At 45.4% G+C, this 24,692-nt stretch overlaps 1 protein-coding gene across 2 annotated transcripts in view; it reads right to left on the minus strand.

Moving 5' to 3' along the window:
- Positions 1 to 3,876: 3,876 nt before the first annotated feature.
- The window catches only part of ACSBG2 (acyl-CoA synthetase bubblegum family member 2), a 61,725-nt gene continuing 40,909 nt past the window's right edge, over positions 3,877 to 24,692 (minus strand). For both annotated transcript variants that reach the window (XM_051971775.1, XM_051971776.1), the window contains 9 exons: positions 21,277 to 21,357; positions 20,782 to 20,931; positions 19,472 to 19,648; positions 12,529 to 12,710; positions 11,832 to 12,065; positions 8,214 to 8,431; positions 7,364 to 7,503; positions 6,973 to 7,219; positions 3,877 to 5,888 (listed from right to left, as the gene is read on the minus strand). In XM_051971775.1, coding sequence (XP_051827735.1) covers positions 5,815 to 5,888; positions 6,973 to 7,219; positions 7,364 to 7,503; positions 8,214 to 8,431; positions 11,832 to 12,065; positions 12,529 to 12,710; positions 19,472 to 19,648; positions 20,782 to 20,931; positions 21,277 to 21,357 — 1,503 coding nt within the window. In that variant the 3' untranslated portion in view covers positions 3,877 to 5,814. The remainder of the gene's footprint in view (positions 5,889 to 6,972; positions 7,220 to 7,363; positions 7,504 to 8,213; positions 8,432 to 11,831; positions 12,066 to 12,528; positions 12,711 to 19,471; positions 19,649 to 20,781; positions 20,932 to 21,276; positions 21,358 to 24,692) is intronic.

A 24,692-nucleotide genomic window follows, 5' to 3' on the forward strand; every position in this document is an offset into this window, starting at 1 on the left:
GAAGGAAAGAAAGGAGGGAGGGAAGGAAAGAAAAAAAGGTGAGAAAGAAGGAAAGAGGGAAAGAAGGAGGGAGGGAAGAAAGAAAAAATATGAAGAAGGAAAGAGGAAAATCAGAAGAGATGGAAATATGGGGAAAAAATGGGAAGAAGTCCAGTTCCAGTTTGCTCACCTCCTGTGATTCTAGGCGAGTGATTTTCCTCCCCTCAGTGCACACAAATCCTTCCCTGTTCAGTTTCTCAGCAGAATTAGGATTTTTTGGATGGATGGATGGGGAAGGGAGGAAGTGAAAGCAGGGGCGGGAGGGGGCGGGGGGGGGGGGATTCTGTGAATATAGTGTATTCCTATCACCTAAAAAGTGAGCTGGGCTCCCCTCATTCCCCAGGGTCATTGATGGCTGAGGCTGATTTCACCCTTGGTTCTAAAACTCTTAATCTACTTGGGCAACAAAAGGAGACCCAGAAGGGCCAAAGGAGAAGAAATCATGCAAAAATGGCCCGAAGGGTCACCCTAGGACAGGAGCAAGGTTAACGCCCGGGTGTTCTCAGCCTTTCCCTTCCCTGTCAACGTGTAATTCCCAAGAGAACATGAGATCATCAGATCCTGTCTCATTTTACAGATAGAAAAACTGAGATTCAGAGAAAGGAAGGGACTGATTTAGAAGGAGAGATCCTTGCTAACTACCTGTCTAACTTTAGGTAAGTCTCTTTTCCCAGTGTGGACCTCAATTTTCTCCTCTAGTTTTAGACTCTTTGGATTCACAAAACCACAAGTCTGTTGGCAAAGAGTCCGCCTTTGTTATCCTTGAGCATTCGGACGGCACCTGTGGACAGCGGGGGACTGAGCCCTGTCATTCCTGAGGGCACGTGGAGAGTCACCTGTTTGGATTTGGGCACCTACTTCAATAGGTGATAGCGGGGAATGTGTTTCCAGAAGGACTGCGGGGTCTTGGGCTGGGGCCAAAACATTGAGCCTAAAACCCCTGCCCCCGTGGAAACCACAGTGAACAGTAGTGAGGGATAAGGCCCCGATAGGGATCATTACCGTGTCCTTGGAAGGTGTTCTCTGTCCCACAGGGACAAATGCTTTATCGTAGGGTTAAGAAACTTTCTGGGAAAGTCACTCAGTGCACTGTTGCAAGGTAAGCCACCAGATGGTGCCCAAAGCCTTCAGCTACCTGCTCAAGTCAGCAAGCTCCTGGCCTTCTCTCCATTATCTTAGCCAGTTTCTGAATTAAGAAATCAAAATGATAAAACAAAACAAAAACTCATAAATCTCTTAGCCCCTATCCCACTGAGATGTTCATCTCTTCCCCACCTTCTCCATGCTTAAAATACTCACCTCCATTTCCACCCCTCAGAATCCTCGAATCCTAGTCGTCTTCGAGAATTAATTCCGATTTACCCCTATCTCTTAGAAACCTAATCAGGGCTCTTTCCTTTATTTGCATTGTATTTATTTTGTAGACTTCCCTCCTAGGAGATGGTAAGTATCTTGAAGACGGTGTCTTCTTTTTTCTTCCAATTTTTACCTTATGGCAGGTCTTTAATAAAGATGGAATTGAAAATCAGGGCAGTGTTGAACTATGCAAGGTCTTGAACATCTGGCAAAAGGCTTTACATTTTATAAAGTTCTCTGAGGCTGGCTACCCCAAAACCCCATGTAGTAAATCACTGCCATACAAAAGTCCAAATGATACCATATGAGATGAGAGGTGGGATTGAAACCAGGTTGTAACTAGGATATGATTTATTTTTTTATATTTTTGACTAATGCAGAATAAACTATGTAGGGACTAGCTGATAAGTCTCTGAATGCAGGCAGGAAGCAATCCGGGGGAGGATTAAATGGGAGGTCCCTCCATTAATCTGGAGTTTTTTGAGCAAAGGAGCTACAAGGTTTGAGACATATTGTATAGTAGGAAGGCTTTTTCTTGGCAACTAGAAATGATTGAATTGGAGAACAGAGCCTAGAAGCAGGATGCTAATTAGAAGAATTCTCAGGAGTTGTATCATAAAACTTCTAGTTAAGGATATAGTCCAGGTGAGAGATGACGACTAAGATGATGGCAATATGAGGGGAAAGGGACAAAGGTAAGAAAATCATCAAGAACCAATAGGAATTATTCAATGGGGTGAGAACTCGGGGATGACACTCAAGTTTTTCTTTAGGGCACTCTCCCCCTTCCTTTCCTCATAAGGATCATGTCTAATTCCAACATTTGCTTTTTATGACCATCCTGGAACATCAATATGCAACACCTAGACTGAACACTTCTGAGAGAACAGCAGGCGCATTAGGTCACTCAATGAACTCCAAGGTTGCACTGGTTATTGGATAACTATGTCACTTCTGACTTATATAGACGCTGTGTCCACTAAAACCTCCAGATATTTTTTGGGGGGAGGATGCCAGATTGTCAGGCTATTTAATTCATTTCTAAATCACTTAAGTCCCACATCTTTTATGAAGGACAACGTTTTACCACCTGTCCAGGCCCTATCTTCCAACCTGTACTAGTGGAGTTGATTTTTTTATCCTAATAGCAGAACTTAAAACTTATCCCATTTTAATCTCACCAGATTTGGTCCAAAATTCTAACTAGCCTTGATCTTTTTTGGAACAGTTGTTAACTACCACCATGGGTTTTGTCACCTGCAGACATAATGATCAACAAGTTTATGGACTTCCAATCAGACAAAGAAATCTCTGCAGATTCTTTCTGCTTGGGAGATTTCCACCAGCTCAGTACATCCCGTAACAATCCTGCAAACTATAGTATCTGATCTAAGAGACAGAAAACAGTAGGAAGAAAAGGGCTCAAGGCAGCTGATTCAGAGATGAAAATAATCAAGACCATATAGTTCAAGTTATAGAAACCCAGGAGCAGTGAGGGACATTCACCTAACCTCTTTTCCCTTTTCTGTATCTGTAACAGGAAGAGGGAAGAGTTGGATTAGATTGCCTTCTAGGTCCCTTTCATCTCTACAATCCCATAAAAACAGCGTTTCCTCCAGATCAGATCAGAGGAGAGGGCTTTGGAACAGCCTAAAGGAGTGTCAATTCCTGGAAGGATTTTGTCCCTGGCCACCCAGATCCCTTTTATTCAGAGCACTGTGTCAGGAGAGCCTCCCCACAAGGCACAGCCTAATTCAACTCCCCCTTGAAACCAGCTGCACCCCCTACAACTAATGATATACTACATTCTCAAAAGTTGAGTTCCTGACCTTAGCAATTAAGGGGGCTTTTCTTTGCAGAGTAGGGGAAAACTGTATTAAGGGGGGGGCAAGTATGAAGCCCACCATATTATCAGTTTTGATCTGACTGTTTCAATAGACAGTAGAATACTTGATTTAGAAATTGGATTAAATCCCAGCTCACACATGCTGATTTCCTTTCCCTCTTGGGCCTTCAGTTTCTTTGTAAACTGAGGCAAAAAAACTTGGGGCCTCTCCATGATTACTTGGGGCTCACAATCCCCTATAACTGCATATGTGAATAGTAATAGGCTAATAATGGAGGGACAGAGAGAGGCAGAGAATCACCCTAGTGTCCAGACTTTTATAGGGATATAAGGTGCCCAATACCTTGGGCTTTATGCAAGACTTTTAAACATGGCCCTGAATGAGATGGCACATAGGGTGTGACTCATCTCTATGGAATAAGTCCCCATATTGATGAACTCTCAGATCCATCAAAATAGCAAAGCTGTGGGAGCTGAGAAAGAAAAGCCTCAGGCTAGGCTGAGACAGCCAAGTTTGTCACTTTATATTAAAATCCAGAATATTTGCCAGGATGCCATACACATGACACTGAGGAATCCAAGGCTGCCATTTTCAAAACAAAAGGCCCAATCCAAAAGAACAGAACACCATGGGAACTGGTTAAAGAAATGCTTTATTGACAGACAGTCCCTGCAAAAAGCAACCCGAGACACAATGGAGCTCCACCATCCTGGTGGAGTCTCAGGTAGTCTAGGCAAGGGCTTACTGCTGGTTTCCTGAGCTACTTGGTGAAGACCGGCCTTGTCTCCTGAAAAGATCACTCCAAAATGGCCAAGGCCCCTGCTAGACTCTGTCACCTGCTGATACAGCTCACCAGCAGGCCTTTTAAATCAGCAAGGTGTCTCCAATTTGTCAGCCCTGTTTTCACAAAGGATATGGATGCACTTACCAGAGCCAAGCCCAAAGTGACAGTGCACCAGGCCACACTTGAGAGGCAGATAGACCCAAATTCAAATCCAGCCTCAGATACTTAGCTATATATGACCCTTGCTTCAATTTCCCCATCTATACAACAGCAATAGGAGCACCTCCTTCCTCCGAGACCCCAAATAAGAATCATTTGCAGATCTTCAAGCCCCAAACGTGTCAACTATCACAGCTAGGATGGTGCTCACCCATTACCGGAAAGGTGGGGAAATCCTCTGAGTTCCCACTGCTTCAAAAGGGCTGGAGGACCCCGCCACAGTTTGCTTTATTTCTAAAATTTTCATCATCGCTGTATTAGGCAGAGATTGAACAAATATTTGTTCCTGAGCATCAAATGGGAATTGCAGGTGAGGAGCTGAAAGCCATCTCAACCAGCCCCATGATTTACAGGTGTGCACCACTAGTATCAAAATCATGGGAAGGTGACCTGTTTCCTTCTTTGGAACTAAAGTGGAAAAGGAGCAGGGGCTTGCAGTTGAGAAGCAGAGTCTGAATCCACCACTGCCCCTCACAACCTTGCTTCACTTTGGAAATTTATTCTGGCCCCATTGTTATCTGCAAAATGAGTGGGTTCCCAAAAGTGGTCCTGTCTCATCAGAAATCCAATATCCTATATAAAAACCTCTTAACCTGTACAAAGTGAGCATTGTCCTTGGCTGCCATCCTTCTGAAATGGCCCTTTATTCCATGCTCTACTTTGTTTTTGGTGGATTCCAGGGAGGGAGTCAAATCTCTGAACTGTATGTACATTGGGCCACATAAAAGAAGAAAAGGGCCATGGGGAAATAACTCTGGAATCGACTATCCATTCATGGTTTCTCAGGATCATCTGGTCCCCGACTCAGCTGTTGCACTAATGCAGTAAAGCTGGTCTCATTTTATTAGGGGGTCTGACGGCTCTTATCTGAGCCAGGAGGGGAAAAAGCCAAAGGGGCTGAGAGACCCACAAGTAAATCAGTTGTGCAGACTGGGGCCCAGTGACAGCCAAGGGACTAGAGGGAATTCCCATCATGCTGGTGAAACGGTGAGGGGTGGGGCGGGAGAAGAGGGGAGGATTCCTGTTTGCCTGCTGGGATGCTGTGACTCCCCTCTTCCCCTGGATGTGTCCTGAGAAAGCTGAAGAGAGAGAGAGGTTTGTGTGTTTAACGTCAAAAGCTCTCTGCTCGACACAAGAGGCGCATTCCCCCATCTCTACACCTTCCGTGCTAGGTGCAGGCAGACAAGGTACTTGACATTCAATGCTGAAAAACTTTGGTAGAGAATAAATAATTTCTCATGTTTGAAGCAGGGGCTGCCCTGGGGGGCCGGCAGGGAAGGGTGGAGGTAGCTGGGCCCACCCTCCCAGAGCCCAGTCCTGAAGCTCCAGGAAGTACTCAGACCACATGGAAGGCTAAGCACCCAGAGATATAATGGACAACATGTATACAAATAAGAATACTCTTCTCTTCATTCACTCCCAGAGAAGCGCGTCTTCAGACGGACGTGTGGGCCTAGGCAGAGGTTTCAGCGCCAGTCTGCAGGATTGGAAATGTTCACTGCACAGCCTTCCAGGCTGGAAAAACTAAGCTTTACAAAGATAAACAGCCCCGAGCCGGGCGGCCTGAAGCTATTGGTAGAAGCTCTCGATCTGTTCTTGGTACATTTTGGCCACTACGGGCCTCTTCAGTTTTGTGGTGGGACCTGTGGGAGAAAATTCAGACCGTGGCTTTCCTCCGAGATGAGTGGGAGTGCTACAGGCGGAAAGGGTTCAAGGTCAATAGCAGAGGGCTAGAGAGCAGGCTCAGGGTCCCATACCCTTTCCTGCCACATGGCAGGGCTTTGAGTCAGGAGACCCAGGCCTGGCTCTGCCTCTGGCGGGGCATGGAACCCGAGGGAGGCAAAGCCACTGAATGTTCTCTAAATGTCTTCTAATCTACAAAATGGGGGCATAAGAAGTCTCTCCCCGGTCCCACTGTAGTTGTGAGGAAGGCATATGTGTGAATTTAGAAGTGCTCCCTAAAGAAAGGACCCCAAGGGAGGAGAGGAACAGGGTAAATGGTTCCCTTTCCTAAGGCAGGAGCAGGAGGGGTGAATGGAAATCAACTGGATTAGCTAGGAAAAAGGAATCTTTTCATTCACCCATGACTGATACAATGACCCTAGAGTGGGGATTCTACATCTGAGGTCTGGGAACCTTTCTTTTTTTACTACTCTTCCATTTTTGATATTTTTAAATATTCTGATAAGTGTATATAATAGGCTCCCTTGTGACCTGTGCATTTTATTTTGTACACATACAAATGGGGTTGTAAGAAGGGGTCCATAGACTTTCAAACTGCCCAAAGGGGCCAGGACACAAAAACTGGTGAAGGACCACTGCTCTATGGACGGGAGTCCCAGGTTCAAATCCTGCCTCTCTCAGTTATCCCCTCCCTTCACCTTCCCAGGTGAAGTCCCCCCAATGGCTATAAAAGATGGATTTTAGAGCCCTCAGCCCTAAGTATTCTGTTATAGGGGCAAGTGCCTTTTCCTATTCCCAGATATCCTCACTGCTCCAAGCAGAGCCACCTGGGATCCTGGGCCCAAGGCAGATTCCAGCCAAGGAGAGGAGGATGGCAGAGGTCAATGCTCAGCTCAGGGCCATTCAGGTCCCTCACGCTTGCCTGAGGAAGCGGAGCAGGGTCTGAACCTTCCCTAGAGGCCCACCTCCCTCCTCCCGGCTATCCAGCCCTCCCTGCCCGCCCATCCCACCTCCAGCCCCAGAATCCCACAGGCCGCCGCTTACCCAGCTCTCCACCAACAATGGAAAAGTCCTTATTTAATATCATCCACTTCTGGATCCTCTGGGCATTGGAAGTGGCCTCTTTGTTGACCGCTTCAATGCCCTTCTCAATGGCTTCATAGACAAGGGGATCTTTGCCATTCACAATGTCTGATACTTTTTTTGATTTGCTCCCCAACTTCCGGCAAAATTCCAGGGCTTCGGGTGAAAGGTCATCCTCAGGTTCCCCAGTGTCTAGGTTGACCTGGCACTGTTGGAGAAGAAAGGCCGATGGAGCACGCACCCATACCCCAAGGTCGCCCCGAAGAGGCCGGCTGGGGGGCCGGCCGCCCGGGGCTCCATCTCTTGTTGCCCGGTGCCCAGGAAATCTCCTGGGCCCCAGAGCAGGGGTTACCTTAAGAGTTAGGAGCATGCTGAGAAACTTGGCCTTGTCGCCCACCAGCATGGCAAAGCTGATGATGGGAATCTTCTCCTTGACCAGGTCCTCGATGGGGACGGGGGGGATGTTCTCCCCTCCAGCCGTGATGATGAGCTCTGGAACAAAGCAGAGAGTCAGGGCTCTCTCCCAAGGTCAGTGAGCCCAGGACCCAAGGAAAAGGCACCAAGGAACATCTGCTGCGCAGAACTGAACCTGGACCCGTCACAAACCCTCATCACCAATGGCTGACGCGCCTCCAGCCCCTGCTAGGTGCTGCCATCTGCTAAGCACTTTACAAACATTCTCTGATTATTATTATTATTATTATTATTATTATTATTATTATTTGCTGAGGCCATTGGGATTAAGTGACTTGCCCAGACTCACACAGCCAGGAAGTGTTAAGTGTCTGAGGCCAGATTTAAACTCAGTTCCTCCTGACTTCAGGGCTGCTGCTCTATTCACTGCGCCACCTAGCTGCCCTTAGGTGCCATTATTAGCCCCATTTTACAGATGAGAAAACTGAGGGAAATAAATGGCCATACGCTGGTGAGCGTCTGAAGACAGACCCGAGCTCAGGAACAACTTAGGTGGGCCTAAGGTCAGGAAATGTGAACTCAGTGACACCTACTAGCAGGGTGACCTCAGGTAATCCCTTAACCTCTGTCTGCCTCAATTTCCCACCTTTAAAATGGCAGTGATCTCCTCCCAGGCTTATCATAGGGATCATATGAAATCTCCCTAAAGCACTTGGAGTACAGGGGCAGCTTAAGTGGCTTCCTCCTTTCCCTCCTTCCTCCCGCCTCCCTTTCTCCCCACAGATTACCTTTGATCCTGCCGGTGATATAAAGGAAGCCATCACTGTCCATCTTCCCAAGGTCTCCGGAGTGGAGCCAGCCCTTTTCATCGATGGCTTCCCTGGTCTTTTCTTCCATGTCGAGGTAGCCCATGAAGACGTGGCGGCCCCAGAAGCAGACCTCCCCGACGCCCTCGTGGTCCTTCTGGTAGATCATGTTTTTGCAGCCGTGCATCACCTTCCCACAGCTGGCAGGAGAGAGGAGGAGCCTCACCAACGAGTGCCCTGGCCAGCCCGGCCTGTGGAGGGCGGGGCGGGGCCCCTCAGAGGGCCCCCAGCTTGCCATTTACCCAACCAGGGACCATGGAGAACCTGATTCTCCTCTGCAGGTCTCAGTTTCTTTTTTTATAAAAAAAGAGGATGAAAATACTTTTGCTAAAGAATCTTATCAATACTATATAAAGAGTAAAGCTTAAGAGAAATATAAGCTCTCATTCTCAGTTGATCCAATTTCAATGTGAGTTAAGGTTTACAAAGAGTTTCTACATAATAATCTAATGAAGTAGGTAGTGCAAAGATCGATACCCATTTTACAGATGGGGGAAACTGAAGGTCCAAGACTGCAGAAAAAGTGTCCAGGCCCAGATTTAGATGTAAGGCTTGCCTGACTGACCCCAAGTCCAGAGTTCTTTCTACTACAATCAGTAACCAATCAATAAACATTTATGAAGCACCTCCTAAGAGCCTAGTGGAGCTCAGGAGCCTAGCCTCCATCTCATACCTCTCTCTCTATCCTCCCCCAGGACATCCAGGCAGTTCTGATCTACGCCAGACACACTGGTGAGGTCTCTGTGAGAGTCCAGGAGAGTCTCGGAGAGAGAGGTTCCAGGAGGGAGAGAAAGAACATCTAAGGAAAGGGTAACGCTGGGTAGAGGGAAGGGACAGTAGGAAAGAAGGCTCTACTGGATGGCACGGAACGAGGCTGAACCCACAAGAGGGAGGGCCAGTGTTAGGGTTCCAAAATGAGAGAACAAATCTAAGATGATGAAACTGCATGAGGAAAGCCACCAAGTCTTGGACAGGGCCTATATAATCAAGCCTCTAAGTACCAGATGAAGAAGGTCTGGGCAGATGACATATCTCCTGGGGAAAACGTTCTTGGAGTCTGGGTGAACCTACTGACACCAGAGCCAAAAAGGATAATGAGCTTTACAAGCTAAAGCAGAAACAGGAGAACAATTTCTACACTTACAAGTTTATAGAGAAAACACACTTTGCAAAACTTTAAAACTCAGCAATCCAATGATGAAATAAGAACCCAAAAGAAGATAGAACACATCCCTTGCCTGGCACAGGCGGTGATCTTAAAAATGCAAAAAGAGATGTATGTTTTCAGACATGATTGATGTAAAAAAGCATTGTTTTGGTGGATTGTGCCACAAAGTATAGACATATTTTTTAAAAATCTGCTCAACAGTAATGAACTGAACCAGCTACGCCCAGCAAAAGAACTCTGGGAAATGACTAAGAACCATTGCATATAATTCCCAATCCCTATATTTTTGCCTACCTGCATTTTTGATTTCCTTCACAGGCTAATAGTACACTATTTCAGAATCCGATTCTTTTTGTACAGCAAAATAACAGTTTGGACATGTATACTTATTGTTTATCTAATTTATACTTTAATATATTTAACATCTACTGGTCATCCTGCCATCTGGGGGAGGGGGGAGGGGGAAGGAGGGGAAAAATTGGAACAAGAGGTTTGGCAATTATCAATACTGTACAGTTACCCATCCATATAACCTGTAAATAAAAGGCTATTAAAATAAAAAAAAGAAAACTATCTTTGCATGTGATTGGAAAAATAAAATATTATTTAAAAAAAGAAAAAAAATCTGCTCAAGTGAGGGAAGGGTAGAATAATTTTTTCATAGTGAGTTGAAAAATAAAAATAAACTATTAAAAGAAAGGGAGAAAAAATCATACTTTTTCCTCCCAAAACAATGAAAGACCTTGGGCTAAATTATGAGATGGCTGCATTATCTTCTCCCCAGGTCAAACCCCTTCAGAAATCCCACATCCAATTCTGGTCACCCCATGTTAAGGAGAGGAGAACAGCATTTAAAAGGCTGAAAAGAAAGATCAGATTCACTCTGCTTGACGCCCACAGGACAGAACTAAAAAGGAGGACTTAAGAGAACAGATTTAGGGAAGGAGAACCTTACAATTAAACGAATATGAAATTAGCTGCCTAAAAAATGGCTGAAAGTGCATTGCAGAAGAGATTCCTATTTAGCCATGAACTAGATTGGATGCCCCTGCATTCAGAGGTCTGCAGGCTCTGAAGCCAAACTCCCATTTGAAAGGCAAGCTAAGTGGTGCAGTGGGTGGAGGGCGAGGCCTGGAGTCAGAAGACCCAAGTTCAAAGCTTGCCTTGCACACTTACTAGTTGTGTGACCCTGTCATGTAATATCCTCACAGTGTTTTCTCATCTATAAAATGGGAATAATGATAGTAGTGATCTCACAGAGTTGCTTTGAGGGTCAAAGAAGCTAACTCAGGCCAAATGCTCTGCCAGCATTAAAGAGCTGGATGAGTTAGTTGTTCTTCTGGTTATCTCTGTAACTTTTTTTATCCCTAGTTCCAGCACTATACTGGGAACTGTTAAGTGATCAGGCCTTGGAGCCATCGCTCTGTCCTAATACCAAGTTTAGGTTTTAACCTATGGCCAAGAGATAGAAAGGGGATTAGATCATAGTGAAAGAAGATTAATATGATTTTTTGGAAAAGTGTGTGTGTGTGTGTGTGTGTGTGTGTGTGTGTGTGTGTGTGTGTTTAAGGCATTGTTTAGATCCTGATCTCAATTCTGTCATCAAATAAATAAAGATGATCCTGAAACTCCCACCTCGTGGCTTCAGTTTCCGTCTTTAAAAAAAGAAAAAAAAAACATCAAAATAATGAGGGTAGAGTAAATTATTCCCTAAGGTCTTCCTTGCTCTGATACCTTCTGTGTTCTAAGCTCCCCTGGTTCTAATATTTTGTGTTCCAAGGACCTTTGCAACCTTGATATTCTGAGGTCTGATGTTTCTCCCAGCTCTGACACCCTGGGTTCTAAGGGCCCTCCAGCCCTGACATTGTGTTCCAATGCCCTTCAATAATAGTAGCCACATCATCAAGTTTACCAATGAGTATCCTGCCCAGTTGTGCCATGAGGCTGAAGGCAGAGAAGGGATGGCAGAGAGCCACGAGAGAACGCTGTCTCAGAAACCCTGGGAGGCCCCCACATCCAGACCTCTCACCATCTGCCTGAACCTTTTCACAGCAGTTTGGAAAACCTGATGGAGAACTCCAGAGATGCAAGGGGCTTCAGTCGCCTGCATGATGAGGCTACATAAGCTAAAGAGCCTGAGGCTGCGAGCATCCCTGCGCCCCCCCACCACCCCAAGCTTAGGCTCTTTACCTACTGAGGCACAGTGGACAGAGCACCGCAATCAGGAGGACCTGTGCTCAAACCCAGCCTCGACATGGGGCCCTGGGCCCGTCACAACCCCGATTAACCCCCATCATGGAAAAGCCGGGTGCTCCTCTTCCTTCCGGGATGCCGCGAGGGCCCTTCCCCCTCCCCAGGCTTGCCCCCCGTACCTCATCAGCCTGAAGCAGTCTCGGTGGGTGATGGTGTGGGGCCCCGTGCTCTCGCTCATGCCGTACAGCTCACACACGGGAATGTCTAAGCTCAGGAAAAACTCCAGGGTGTCCTTGGTGACGGGCGCAGCCCCGCTGAAGTACTGAACACAACGGTCTAGGCCCAGGGCATATTGGACTTTGGAATACACCAGCCATTTGGCCAGATGGTACCGCAGGGAAAAATCGTTCTCCCTTCAAAAGAAAACAGAACCAGGACCGCATCAGCGTGAGGCATTGGGGCCTTCAAGAGTCCTGGGGGCCTGCTTCACTCCGGCCCAGTTTCCTTAGACTCAGCCTTGGAGGATGAGTATGATTATCCTCATTTTAGAGGCCAGAAATCATGGGCCAGATCGGGGACCAGAATTCAGCCTACATTTAGGCCTGATGTCGGGAAAACTTTCCTAACAGTCAGAACTATCAGTGATCTGGTTAACAAGCACTTATCAAATGCTTGCTTTGTGTCAGGCTCTATGCCAAGAATAGAGAAAAAGGGGAGTTGGGTCCTGTCCTCAAGGAGCTTACAGTCTAACCAACTGAGGAATGGGTTGCCTCGTGAGGGAGGCAAGGAGGTCCCTTTAAATGGAGGCTGGAACCTCCAAAGTCTCTTCTTGCCCCCACTAAAGAAAAGACCACTGGCGGCAGGCTGGACACTAACCCGTTCATCCGTTTCACGTTTTGCTGAAGACCGACGGACTTGGCCCACGTGGCCACCTTCCTCTTCAACGAGGAAGAACTGGCGCCGGCTTCCTTCATCTTCTCCTGCATCTTCTCCCAGACGCGGGGCACACCCAGGAAGGCCGTGGGCCTCACCTCCCGCAAGGTCGTGGACAAGGTGCCCTGAGCCAGGCAGAGGAAAGCAGGAGGGTTAGGTAGCGCCAGGAGGTCCAAGCGACCTGGCGGCGGGAGAGATAGCAAAGAACTGCGGCCATGATGAGCTTTCAGCTTGGACCCCGACTAGGGGCTTCCATTATTGAGCCCCCAGCTCTCTCTGGCTAACTAATCAATAAGTATTTATCAAGCACCTGCTACACATCAAGTGCGAAGGGGAAAAATTTCTGCCTCCAGGGGCTTGCTCTGTCATGGGGAGACAACATGGATATAAGTATATTCCTGAATACTGCTCCTCTGTCTCCCCAGTGTCACTGAGGGAACTGGGCTAGGACCCCTTCCACCTCAAAAGTCTACAATTGAGTCTCTGAACTTATATGGAACAAAAATAGCAACTAGAGAAAAGCTTCCTTTAAATCCCAAGTAAAATCTCACTTCCTACAGGAAGCCTTCCCCAACTCCTCTTAATCCTAGTGCCTTCCCTCCATTATTTCCTATTTGCTTTGTATATATTTCTTTGCATGCTATCCTCCCCCTCACCATTAGACTGCAAGTTCTTTGGGCATCTTTCTGCACCCCCGGAGCTTAGTTTAGTGTATCAGGCACATAGTAGGCACCTCACAAATGCTCACTGAATTGAAGGCAGGTCAGTAACTTCTTGTCTTAGAGCTCCCTGCGGCCCCGAGAAGGTCACAAGGCCCCGTGGACAGATGTCAGAGATTGGACCAGACCCCAGAGACCAGACTCCGAGGCTCGCTTCCCATCTGCTGGGCCACAGCAGGGCCTCCATGGACACGAGGCCTTCCAGAGCTAATAGCCACAAGGAAGGCAATGCTGGGGTCAACGGAAAGCCCCGAGCTCCTTCAGTGGATCAAGGATCTCATCCATGGAGGTACCCCCAGCTCTAGGCCCACTGGGTCTCAGCCTAGACCAAGGCCTGCTACCCAGCCATCAATGCGAGTGCTTGTTAACTGCACTACAGGTTAGGCAGTATAAGCCCGGGAGCTACCGACAGGGTGGAGGTCTCCCTCTGGAGCTTTAAACCGGCAGGGGAAGCTCCCAGGGGCACAGACACAGTCTCAAGATGGGGCTGGAGACACGTGGCCCCCAGAATTAACAGAAGTCACCCGCTTCCTAGCAGAGACCACCCCATGGGCAGAGGGGGGAAGGTGAGGCTTCTCAGACTCGGGCTCAAGAAGAATCCAATTCAGACCTTGCCTCCGATGCTTACTAGCTGGGGGACCTTAATCTCTGCCTGCCCCAGATGATTTGACCATAAAATGGGAAAGATAATGAAGTAATAGATGTAAAATAATTTGTAAACCTTGAAGCACTGTATAAATGCTATTACTGCATTACCACGGCATCTTCTCTAGCAACAAGCACGGGGACACTGAGATTAATCACTGTAATACTATCTTTGCTCTTTACATCCCTGTTAGATTGTGAGTTCCACAAGGACAGGAGCTAATTTAAACAGGATGCCCAGCCCAGCAGCATCCTATGGCCTCTGGCAGGAAACAACAGAAACTTCAGTATTTAGCTTTTCAAAGTCTATATAACCTGAACCCCAACCACTAACCCTCCCCCCTCCCCCCGGCCCTCTCCCAAACTCTGGCCCCTTACAAAGCTGGAACCCATCACCATGTCTCTCATGTCTGAAAGATTCCCCCCCTTTCCTATGGTTCATAAGAGATTTCTCTGCAAGATGCAGCTCAGGGCTATCTTCTACCTAGAGCCTTTCCTGATGATGCCAACTGTTCCTGCCTCCCCGCTCCATGTGCATTTGTTAACTGGAGGCTGTTGACATTTTTATATGTACATGTCTCCCCCATGACAGAGTAAGACCCTCGGCAGTAGCAGTTACAGTACTTCAGGCACACGTAGGCGCACAACACTGGGGACTGAACCTTACAAAACAGTTGGCTGCATTCGCTGAATTAAACTGAAACCTTAGAATCAAACACTACAATGAAACTTCCATTGCTGGCTTACACAAGTTGCTCTCCACCTTTCTCTCCCTCCTAATCTCCCCCCTTCACACCCCCCCCCCAGTCCCAGTGCTGCCCTAGGGCCAATTCTGATCACAGGCATGTAGGCAGCCACATTCTCCTCAACCAGGACTAAGCCCCCTTCCCAAGGTCACCCAGCCAGTTACTGGGAGAGTAAGGCCCCACACATGTCAGTGCACAGTAGTTTTTTTGTCTGACTCTTTGTGATCCCCTCTGGGGTTTCCTGGATATTGGAGATATTGGAGCGGTTTGCTACTTCCTTCTCCAGTTCATTGACAGATGAGGAAACTGAGGCAAACAGGATGAGGTGACTTGTCCTGTGTCACACAGTAAGCATGTGAGGCCAGATTTGAACTCAAGTCTATTCTCCTCCAATTGATCCCATAAACCTCACCATGTGATCCAAGCAATTCCAATAGACTTGGGATGGAAAGTGCTATCTGCATCCAGAGAGAGAGCTACAGAGACTGAATGTGGATCAAAGCACAGTATTTTCACCTTTTTTTGTTTGTTTGTTTTCTTTCTTGTGGTTTTCTTTTCCCTTTTGGTCTGCTTTTTTCCAACCATTTTTTGTATCTGAGTTTTTTCCTTGCGGCTTTTTTTTTTCCTCTTTGATCTGATTTTTCTTGCACAGCATGATGAATATGAAGATATATTTAGAAAAATTGCAATATAAGATTGCTCACTGAAAGGGAGGGAAAGGAGGGAGGAGGGAGGGAGAAAATTTTGGAACACAAGATTTTGCAAAGGTGAATATTAAAAACTCTTTGCATGAATTTGGAAAAATAAAAAACTATTCAAAAAATTTTTTAAACACTATCCCCATAAACTCCCCAGGCCGCCTTCTCCTTCCACTCTCTCCTCCCAGCATTCTGATTAAGGAGACTCAGCCTCAGCCCCATCAACTTAAAGCTCTGAGGGTTAGACACAGACCTAAGGCTAAAAGAGAAGGAGGTCCAAACCAGGAGAATGATTACCTGGGTTTCTTAGAATTTCCCCCAGCCTTCAGCACACTACTCACAACAAATTAAGAGTTTGATAAATGCTGAATGAAAGGCTCCAGCCTACCGGGGAACCAAGTAACAAGGTAGCAGGTGACTCCCACATACCGAAGCTAAGCAAACAAGGAAGGAGTCAAGCAGGGCAGCGGGAAAGGGACTGGGTTTGAAAGTGGACATTTAGAGCCAGGTCACTGAGTCCAACTCCTTCATTTTACAGAAAGGAAACTTGAGGCCCAAAGAACAGAAATGGTTTGCCCAAAGTCACACAGGATAGGAGTATTAGGGCCAGGATTCAAACACCTGCACCTGACTCCAAATAGGATGCTCATCCATTCAAATCAATTCAAAAGTATTTATTAGGCTACTAATAACAGGGCAGCTAGGTGGGGCCATGGTGCACTGAGCCTTGGGCTGGGAATCAGGAAGGCTCTTTCTTCTTCCTGAGTTCAAACCTAGCCTCAGACACTTAGCTGGGTGACCCTGAGCAACTTAACTCTGTTTGCCTCGGTTTCCCCATCTGTAAAACGAACAAGAGAAGGAAACAATAAACTACTCCAGCATCTTTGACAAGAAAATACCAAATGGGATTGCGAAAAGTTGGACATGATTGAAACCAAAGGAAAAATAAGAATATCGAGAAAATGTAGTATAAAGGAAAGAAAACTAGTCAGTCAGAAAGTTCTGGGTTCAAGTCTCATCTCCAACAAATTCTGGTTGTTTTGACTATGGCAAGCAATCTGATATAGGTTACATATGTATAATGCTTTTAAAAATATTTTCCTATTTAGTCATGTGAAGTGTTGTGGAAGCAAAATCAGAAAAGGAGAAAACCATGAGAAAGAAAAAACAAAAATAGTGAAAAGAGCATGCTGTATCATGATAAATATGGAAATACGCTCAACATATATTGGATAATTTGCTATCTAGGGGAGGGGGTGGAGGAAAGAGGGAGAAAAATTTGGAACATTAAGTTTTACAAGAATGAATGTTGAAAACTATTTTTGCATATATTTTGAAAATAAAAAGCTATTATTAAAAAAGAGAGAGAAAAATATATGCTTTGACCTGTATTAGTCTTCATAGTTCACTCTCTGGATGCAGATAGCATTTTCTATGGAATTGTCCTCGGTCACTGTATTGCTAAGAAGAGCAAAGTCTATCATAGCTGATCATCATACAGTCTTGCTGTTACTGTGTACAATGTTCTCCTGGTTCTGTTCAGTTCACTTGGCATCAATTCATGTAAATCTTTCCAGGTTTTTCTAATTTTTTTTATCTTCTTCCTTTCTGAAATCCACATGCAAAGCCATCCTTTGTAAGAAAGAAATTTTCTTTAAAAGAAGAAGAGAAATCCATCAGTTTTCTGATGGTTTTCCCTTTTAGTCTGATTTTTCTTTCATACCATGACTAAATATGGAAATGTTTAAAATAATTATCCATGATTTTGCTATTCTCAGCAGTACAATGATCCACAACTACTCTGAAAAGACTTATGATGAAAAATTTTATTCATACCCAAAGAAGAAACTTATTGTGTCTCTCTCTTTTAACAACTTTATTTTTCTTGAGGGTTTTTTTTTTAATTAGGGTGGAGGAATCCGTTTTCTTTCATAATGCAACTTTTATGGAAATGTTTTGCATAACTTCATATATGATTTCTTAGTGGGGGCTAGAAGGGGAGAGAATCTGGAACTCAAAAAGTTTTTTAAAAATGTAAAAAAAATTGTTTTAAATGTTAATGGGGGAAAATATCAAATGGGTTATTTTTTTAAATTTAATTTTTATTTAATAATTACTTTATATTGACACTCGTTTCTGTTCCGATTTTTTTTTTCCCTCCCTCCCTCCACCCCCTCCCCTAGATGGCAAGCAGTCCTTTATATGTTGGATATGTTGCAGTATATCCTAGATACAATATATGTTTGCAGAACCGAACAGTTCTCTTGTTGCATAGGGAGAATTGGATTCAGAAGGTATAAATAACCCGGGAAGAAAAACTAAAATGCAGATAGTTCACATTTGTTTCCCAGTGTTCTTTCTTTGGGTGTAGCTGCTTTTGTCCGTCAAATGGGTTATTTTTAAAAAGAAAAAAAAGATTGAACATGTATAACATGTATAAGATTGCTTGCCATCTTGGGGAGGAAGGGAGAAGAAGAAAATGGTGAAAAATTTGGAACTCAAAACCTTATAAAAATGAATGTTGAAAAACTATATTTACATGTAATTAGAAAAAAATACTATTAAGTTAAAAATAATTAAAGAATGGCTCTGGGCAAGGGAAGGAGAGATAAGGGAGAAGAATACCATGAAAAATCCAGGCAATGTAAAAGCAAAAGAAATCAGTTAAGAATTATTTTTAAAAGACATATGACAAATTTTTACATGTAATTGTGAGAAAATTTTTTTAGAAAGACATATAAATGCAAAAGGGAACAGAGCTTGAGAGAAGCTCAAGAGTTGTTATTTTGAGAAAACTTAATGTGCAACTAAGCTTTCACCAGGGGGAAAAAATGATCTGGTATAAATAGTGACAGTTTACAAAATGTATTAATAAATAGTATGAAAGTCAGTGATTTTAATATTTAATCAGAGGAAATTAAGTCATTCACTATACAGAATAAAAAAAAAAAAAAACCAATCACCTCTAAGAAAAAGGTTTTCTCCAGTTCATTAAATCATTAATATTTTGTGAACTGGAATAGGGGCCCAAAGTAGTAAATTAGAGATTACAATTTTGTCAACAAAAAATAATATGCCCAAAAAAAAAAAAAAACACATCCCTGGATTTTTCTAGAGCTCTGAATAAGCTAAAAAGCAAATAAATACATTATGTGTCAGGCTAAGGGATGACTTATTCACGACTCTCACCTGAAGCTCACAACAATCTCATAAGGTGGGAATTATGGGTGTTATTAATATTACAATCCTCATTTTACAGTTGAGAAAATGAAGACTGAGAGGAAGTCTTTTCCAGGATCAAGGAACTAATATATATCAGATGCAAGATTTGAACCTGGGCACTTCCTGATTCCAAGTCCAACAAATAGAAAACTCAACTTGAATCAGAAAGACCTGAGTTCAAAACCTATGCAGATATATACAAGCTATACAACCTTGAGCAAGCTGTTTCACCTCAACCTCGGTTTACTCCTTTGTAAAATGGGCAGAAGACCACCTACTAGCTACACCCAGGGTAGCCGTGAGGCAGGATTACTCATGGAACCCTTTTCTGCTTTATTATTGTGGCTGGAAAAGACTTCCTCTCAGTCTTCATTTTCCACAATTCATATTCCAGGAGCAGGACACAAGGACACAGGCGAGTGCTTCTTGCTCGCGCCTCTCACTGCTTCAAGTCCACACTTCCATTTTTCAACACTACCTCCCCACATAGCAAGGACATGCAAGGATGCGGTCTATTGGCAAGAGGAGACTGGAGAATCAGATGGGTTGAAGTCACGTGACTGTGGCAAAATACTTAATCCCTTTGTCTCAGTTTCCTCATCCGTAAAATGGGGATTATATCTCTTACCTCACAGGGTTGTCATGGATAACAGAAATGAAAGCCTTATGACGACGTGACAGGGAAAAGCAGTGAGGGCTGGGGGTGCCCTCTCCGTCTTAGGCCTTTTGGAACCCAGAAGGACTTGCAGAAGAGCAAGCATCAGGCCTACTGCCAGGCACCAAACTGCATGTTCTGTTCCCTGGACCCCACAATGAAACGCTGGAGGTGACCCAGACTGCCCCTGGACATCCTTACCTTGAGTGCATCGGGCTGAGCAAAGTATGTGGTCCCCCCAATCTTCATGGGTAACCAGATGTCCATCATCTGGGCCGCCACATGGCTGAGGGGGAGGTAGCTCACCACAATCTCCTGACGGTTCGGAGGGGAACTCAAGGTCAGGCTGCTCGTGGCCACGCCGGACGTCCACGTGATCTGAAAGACAGTCCTCCTTGTAGACGAGGGCCTGCAGCCCAGCATCCCCGCTGTCCTTTCCTGGGGGCACACCCCATCATTTCTCCTCCCAAACAAGAGCCAGCTCCTTGAGCGCAGGTTACCTACTTCATCTCTCCGTCCCCTACACTACACAAGGCAGGCAGCTTGACAAGTGTCTGAAGAACCAAAACATCCCCGAATAAGGATCGAATTAATATTTGCTAAATCAATCATCAGCTTTTAGGTCAGATTAGAAAGTGAGCATACTTTTAGGTCACAGAGCCTCAACCACAGCAAGGGAGGAAGAGCAAGGAGGATGAACCCCATTTAAAAGCAGAGTGAACTGAGGGTTACCCCGTGTGTACCCAAAAGCTGCGGGTTGTTGTCCATGCCTGAGGAGGACTGCTACCTCGGGGTCAAGCTGCAGCATGTCCGACCCTGACTCACCTGGCCACTACAGGCTCAGAGAGCTCTACCACAGTCGGGCACAAAAAGTCTGCATGAATATTTGGGATGGAGAAGTCCCTAAGACTACATCTCTCCCATTTCTTTTGAGCTACTGCTTGTTCACAGAGCACAGCGCCAGTACCCAATTAAGAATGAGCCCAAGGACTCAAAATAGACAGACAGCAGAAGTCCAGACACAGCGTGTGGCCGTGGGAACAGGGGAAAGGCCATTTTTTTGTGGAGAAGGTTTGGGTCAAAACTAAACACAAACAGGGTGGGAAAAACAGGGAGGTCCAAAAGATTAATGGCAAATCTCTGGCTTGCAGGGGAAGTAAACTCTTGCCTTCAGATCAGCAGTCTTCAATTGAAAACAGCATCCATATCCCAAAGATTTCCAGGGTAAGAACTGAGAATAACATGTCAATGATTGCTAACAAATCAGGTCTAGTCCCCGGAGGGTTAAATATGGTTCTCCACCACCTACAGTGTCCTCCCAGGACCCAAAGGTGTCATGTGTCATCACAGAATCTGAGAGCCAGAAGGGATCCGCAATATCTTTGAAAAGGGGTTGCCCGCTTGTACCCCTTCAAAGATGGGGGCTCACTACTCTGAGGCAAACTATTTTGAAGGTTCTCAACACGCACTGATGTCACCTGAGCTGACACGGGGAAGAGGAAGACACTCACGTTGTCATGACTGAGCATCACCCCCTTAGGCTGCCCTGTGGTCCCTGAGGTATAGATCAGCGTGCAGCATTGGTTGGGCTTCTGTGAGTCGAGGATTTCTTCCAGCTTTTCATCGGGCACATCCTTCCCCAGGGCCATGAATTCATCCCACTGTACCAGGAGAGAGAGGGGGCCCACCGAGAGCCGAGATGTCAAAGGGACATGAAGTGGACCCTCCAGGGACACAGAGGCAAGAGGTCCCTGGGCTTCCTGGAAGTCATTTCCGACTTCCATTACCTGTCTCCACCACTTTGCAGACTCAGCTAAATTCTCTGCAGCCACAAAGCCCAGGAGCCCTCCTTGGGCCTTCCCCAAACCCCAGAGCCAGCTTCAGCCTTCCTCAAAGCCCAGGGCCACAGACTGGCCAAGTTCAAAGCTCTCTGATGTCCCTCACCCACTGCCCCCAGAGCTCCTGCTCACCCCCACCCCATCCCCTGGCCTGGAGCTCACACTTACGGAATAAAGGTGTGGAGCCTTTTCTTTGATCTTCCCCCTGTACTGGATAATTGCTTTCAGATGACTTAATTTGTCCTTAACCTGAAAAAGAATTTGATTGGTTCTCAATGGTGGGGTCAGAGAGGGTCACAGGATTCAAAGCCAGGAGGAATGCTAGGAGATCATTTCATCCAACCTTTTAGACTTTTATAGTGGGGGAGACCACAGCCAAGAAATGTGATGATGCTGCAGAAAAGGAGTATCTGAAAGAAGACCCTAGAATCTCAGAACTGAGAAGATCCAAAGAGACCACTTCACTCAGACTATAACTAAAGCGCAAGTCATAGGGGCTCCTCTGGACAGGAAAACTTATCACTTCTTCTCAATGTAGATTTCTGTTTCTACAAAGTGCTTCCCCACACCAAGACAGAATTTGCCACCTCTCACTATATTCCCAATTTTATTGGGCCAGATTCCCCCCATCTCAGGGCACTAAAGACCAAATGTTTTCCCTTTGTTCATTGATACTCCTTCACATATAAAGGGCAATGCTCAGCTTCCCCTATGGTCGCCCCCCAAGTCCTCCCTTTTCCAAGTTGTCCCAACTTCACAGCAGCACCAAGACCACACAGACCAAAAACTACTCAGCTGACCATCAGATCCCTCCCCCCACCCAAAAGGCCATGGCAGATAGGATCCAGAACTAAGCAGAACCCTGGTGGAAATGTCCCCCAATGACCCAGCAGTGATGAGATACTTCCTCCTTCCCTTTCCAACACTCAATCCTCCCATGAACATTTATTAGGGGCCTATGGCACACTGAGTACTGGGGTCCCAAGGACAGCAATAATTGACTTACAGACACTCTGCTCACAGTTAAATAGTCCATTAGCCTAAAGCAAAGTGAACTCTGGGGGGGGGGGGGGGGGGGGGGGGGTGTGAGGGAAATACCAAGGCCCAGCAATGGGCCCTTCACAGGGCAGGTGTGTAAGTGGCCTATTTTCTGGGAAAGGGGTTCTCCCTCAAGCATTTGTGGTGGTTCTCTTTTCTCTTTGACCTTCACACAGAGGGCAGAGAGAGTCCCCTCTAGTCTCATGACCTGGAGAAGTGTTCTGGACTTAGGAGTCAGAAATCTTGGATTTGAATTCTATTTCTCCAACTAGCTAATTCTGTGTCTAGGACAAGTTGGCAGGTCCCTCGAAGCCTCAGCATCTTCATCTGCCAAAGGGGAGGTTCAGACCAGAGGACCAAGACGGACCCTTCCACCACTAAGCCAGAGGGTTTCTGCAATCCTGTGGCTGCAGAGCATCCTAAACTACACTGAGTTCAGGAGGCCTGGGTGGATAAGCCAGCCCAGATAAGCAGGAATCCCCTCCTCTTCCCCCCAGCAGGGTCGGCACTCAGAGGATCCCCAAAAGCACACTGTCCTCTGAGCCAGAACACAGACAGGCCGGAGCTGGCGAGGAGGACGTCACAACAGGGAAGATCAGGGCTGGGAGAGACTGCAATCTCAGGATCACAGCTCTGGGGCTAAAGGAACTTAGAGATCCTCTAGTCCGACATCCCCCCAAGTCATGGAAGATAAAGGGACTTTTCCTGAGTCTTATACAGAAAGCAAATGGCAGAGCCCAGACAGACCCAGGGCTTGGATTCCAACAGAAAGTGCAGTGGTGGAGGGAACTGGGGATAGTCTGGACATAAATGAGATTCAGAAAAAAGGCAGGACCTGCTGAAGGATGCAGGCAAACAAAAGGAGGTCATGACATAGCTAAAGTGTTAGCACAGTACCTGGTCCATAGTAGGACCCTGATAAAGGCTTATGATTGGAGCTAATACATGATCAAGGACCATTTGTTGTTCAGGAAAGGTAGGAGGATGACAACAAACAATGGAAAGAAGGCAGAACTACTCGATCCCTAATTTACTTCAGTTTTCTTTTCAGAGAAAATGCTCCAGGTCAGAGGAGGATAGCAAAAAATAAAGAGTTGAACTATAAGGTCAGTCAGAAGAGAGGTGCCTTTGATGAATCTAGTGAACTCCACACCTCAGAATACTGGAAGGACTGACATGCGACTGCTGAGCCCTTTGGTGACCACTTTAAAAAAATCTTAGCAAACAGGAAAAAGTGGCATAAAAAAGGACCCCCAAAATTGCCAATTTTTATAAAAAGAGAGCAGAATCTTCAAATTATAGCCTCATGAAATGGACTTCAATTCCTTGCAAAATCCTAGAATATAATATTAAAGAATGGTTTGTGAGAAAGCGTAGCTCATGTTTCTATAGCATTTTAGAGGTTGCAAAATGCCTCTTTACAATAAAACTCATGAGGCTTAAGGCAGTGGTAAATATTATTATTCTCATTTTGTAGATGAAAAAACTGAAGATCTGAGAGGGTAAGTGACTTGTTCATGACAGCAGAACTAGATGCTGTGGGAGGTGGAATTCAAAATCCTATACATCAGACTACCTCCCCTGGGAATCAACAAGCACTAAAGTGGCTTCATTAAGCAAGATTCATGCCAGAATAACCTCATCTCATTTTTCAACAGGATTATCAGTTATTATTATTAAGATACTTAACTAGTATGTGACTCTAGACAAGTCACTTTACCCTGTTTGCCTGTTTCCTCATCTGTAAAATGAGCAAATCACTCCAGTATCTCTGTCAAGAAAACCCAAAAGGCAGAAACAAAGAGTCAAGAACTATTGAAAACAACTAAACAATTAAGATTAGAAAATGTCACATAATTGCAATAAACTTGGGATAGAAAATATCATCTGTATCCAGAGAGAGAACTGAATGTGGATCAAAGCACAATATTTTCACCTTTTTTTAATTTGTTTTTTTCTTTCTTTCTCATGGTCCCCTCCTCCCCCCTTTGGGCCGGATTTTTATGGCACAACATGACAAATATGGAAATATGCTTAGAAGAATTGCTTATATTTAACTTATGTCAGATTGCTTGCTATCTTGAGGAAATAAGAGATTAGAGAGGGAGAAGAAAAAATTGCAACTCAAAATCTTACATATATTTGGAAAAATAAAATACTATTATTTAGGAGGGAAAAAGTTCTGGATTTCAATAAAGAATTAGACAAGAAATTTCCACTGCCTCCCTCATGCTTGTAGGATGAAATAAAAACTGCTTGGTTTGACTCAGAAAGTCCTCCAGAATCTGGTTCTAAGCTCTCTTTCCAGGCTGACTGCCCCTGACTCTCCTTTGCACACCAGGTATGCTAGCTAAATAGGGCTGCTTGCTGTTCCTCACCTGTTAAGCAGTCTATCTCTAACCTTCATCAGTTTATCTTGTACATATCTCCCATGTACCTTCTTATTTACACTCTCCTGCCCTAGGAGAATAAGAGCTCCTTTAGGACAGGAATTGTTTCTGCCTTCCTTTGTATCTCCAGGGCATGGCACAGTGCCTGGTACACAA

The sequence above is a fragment of the Antechinus flavipes genome, chromosome 1 (assembly GCF_016432865.1).
Source record: "Antechinus flavipes isolate AdamAnt ecotype Samford, QLD, Australia chromosome 1, AdamAnt_v2, whole genome shotgun sequence".
NCBI classification, from domain to species: domain Eukaryota; kingdom Metazoa; phylum Chordata; class Mammalia; order Dasyuromorphia; family Dasyuridae; genus Antechinus; species Antechinus flavipes.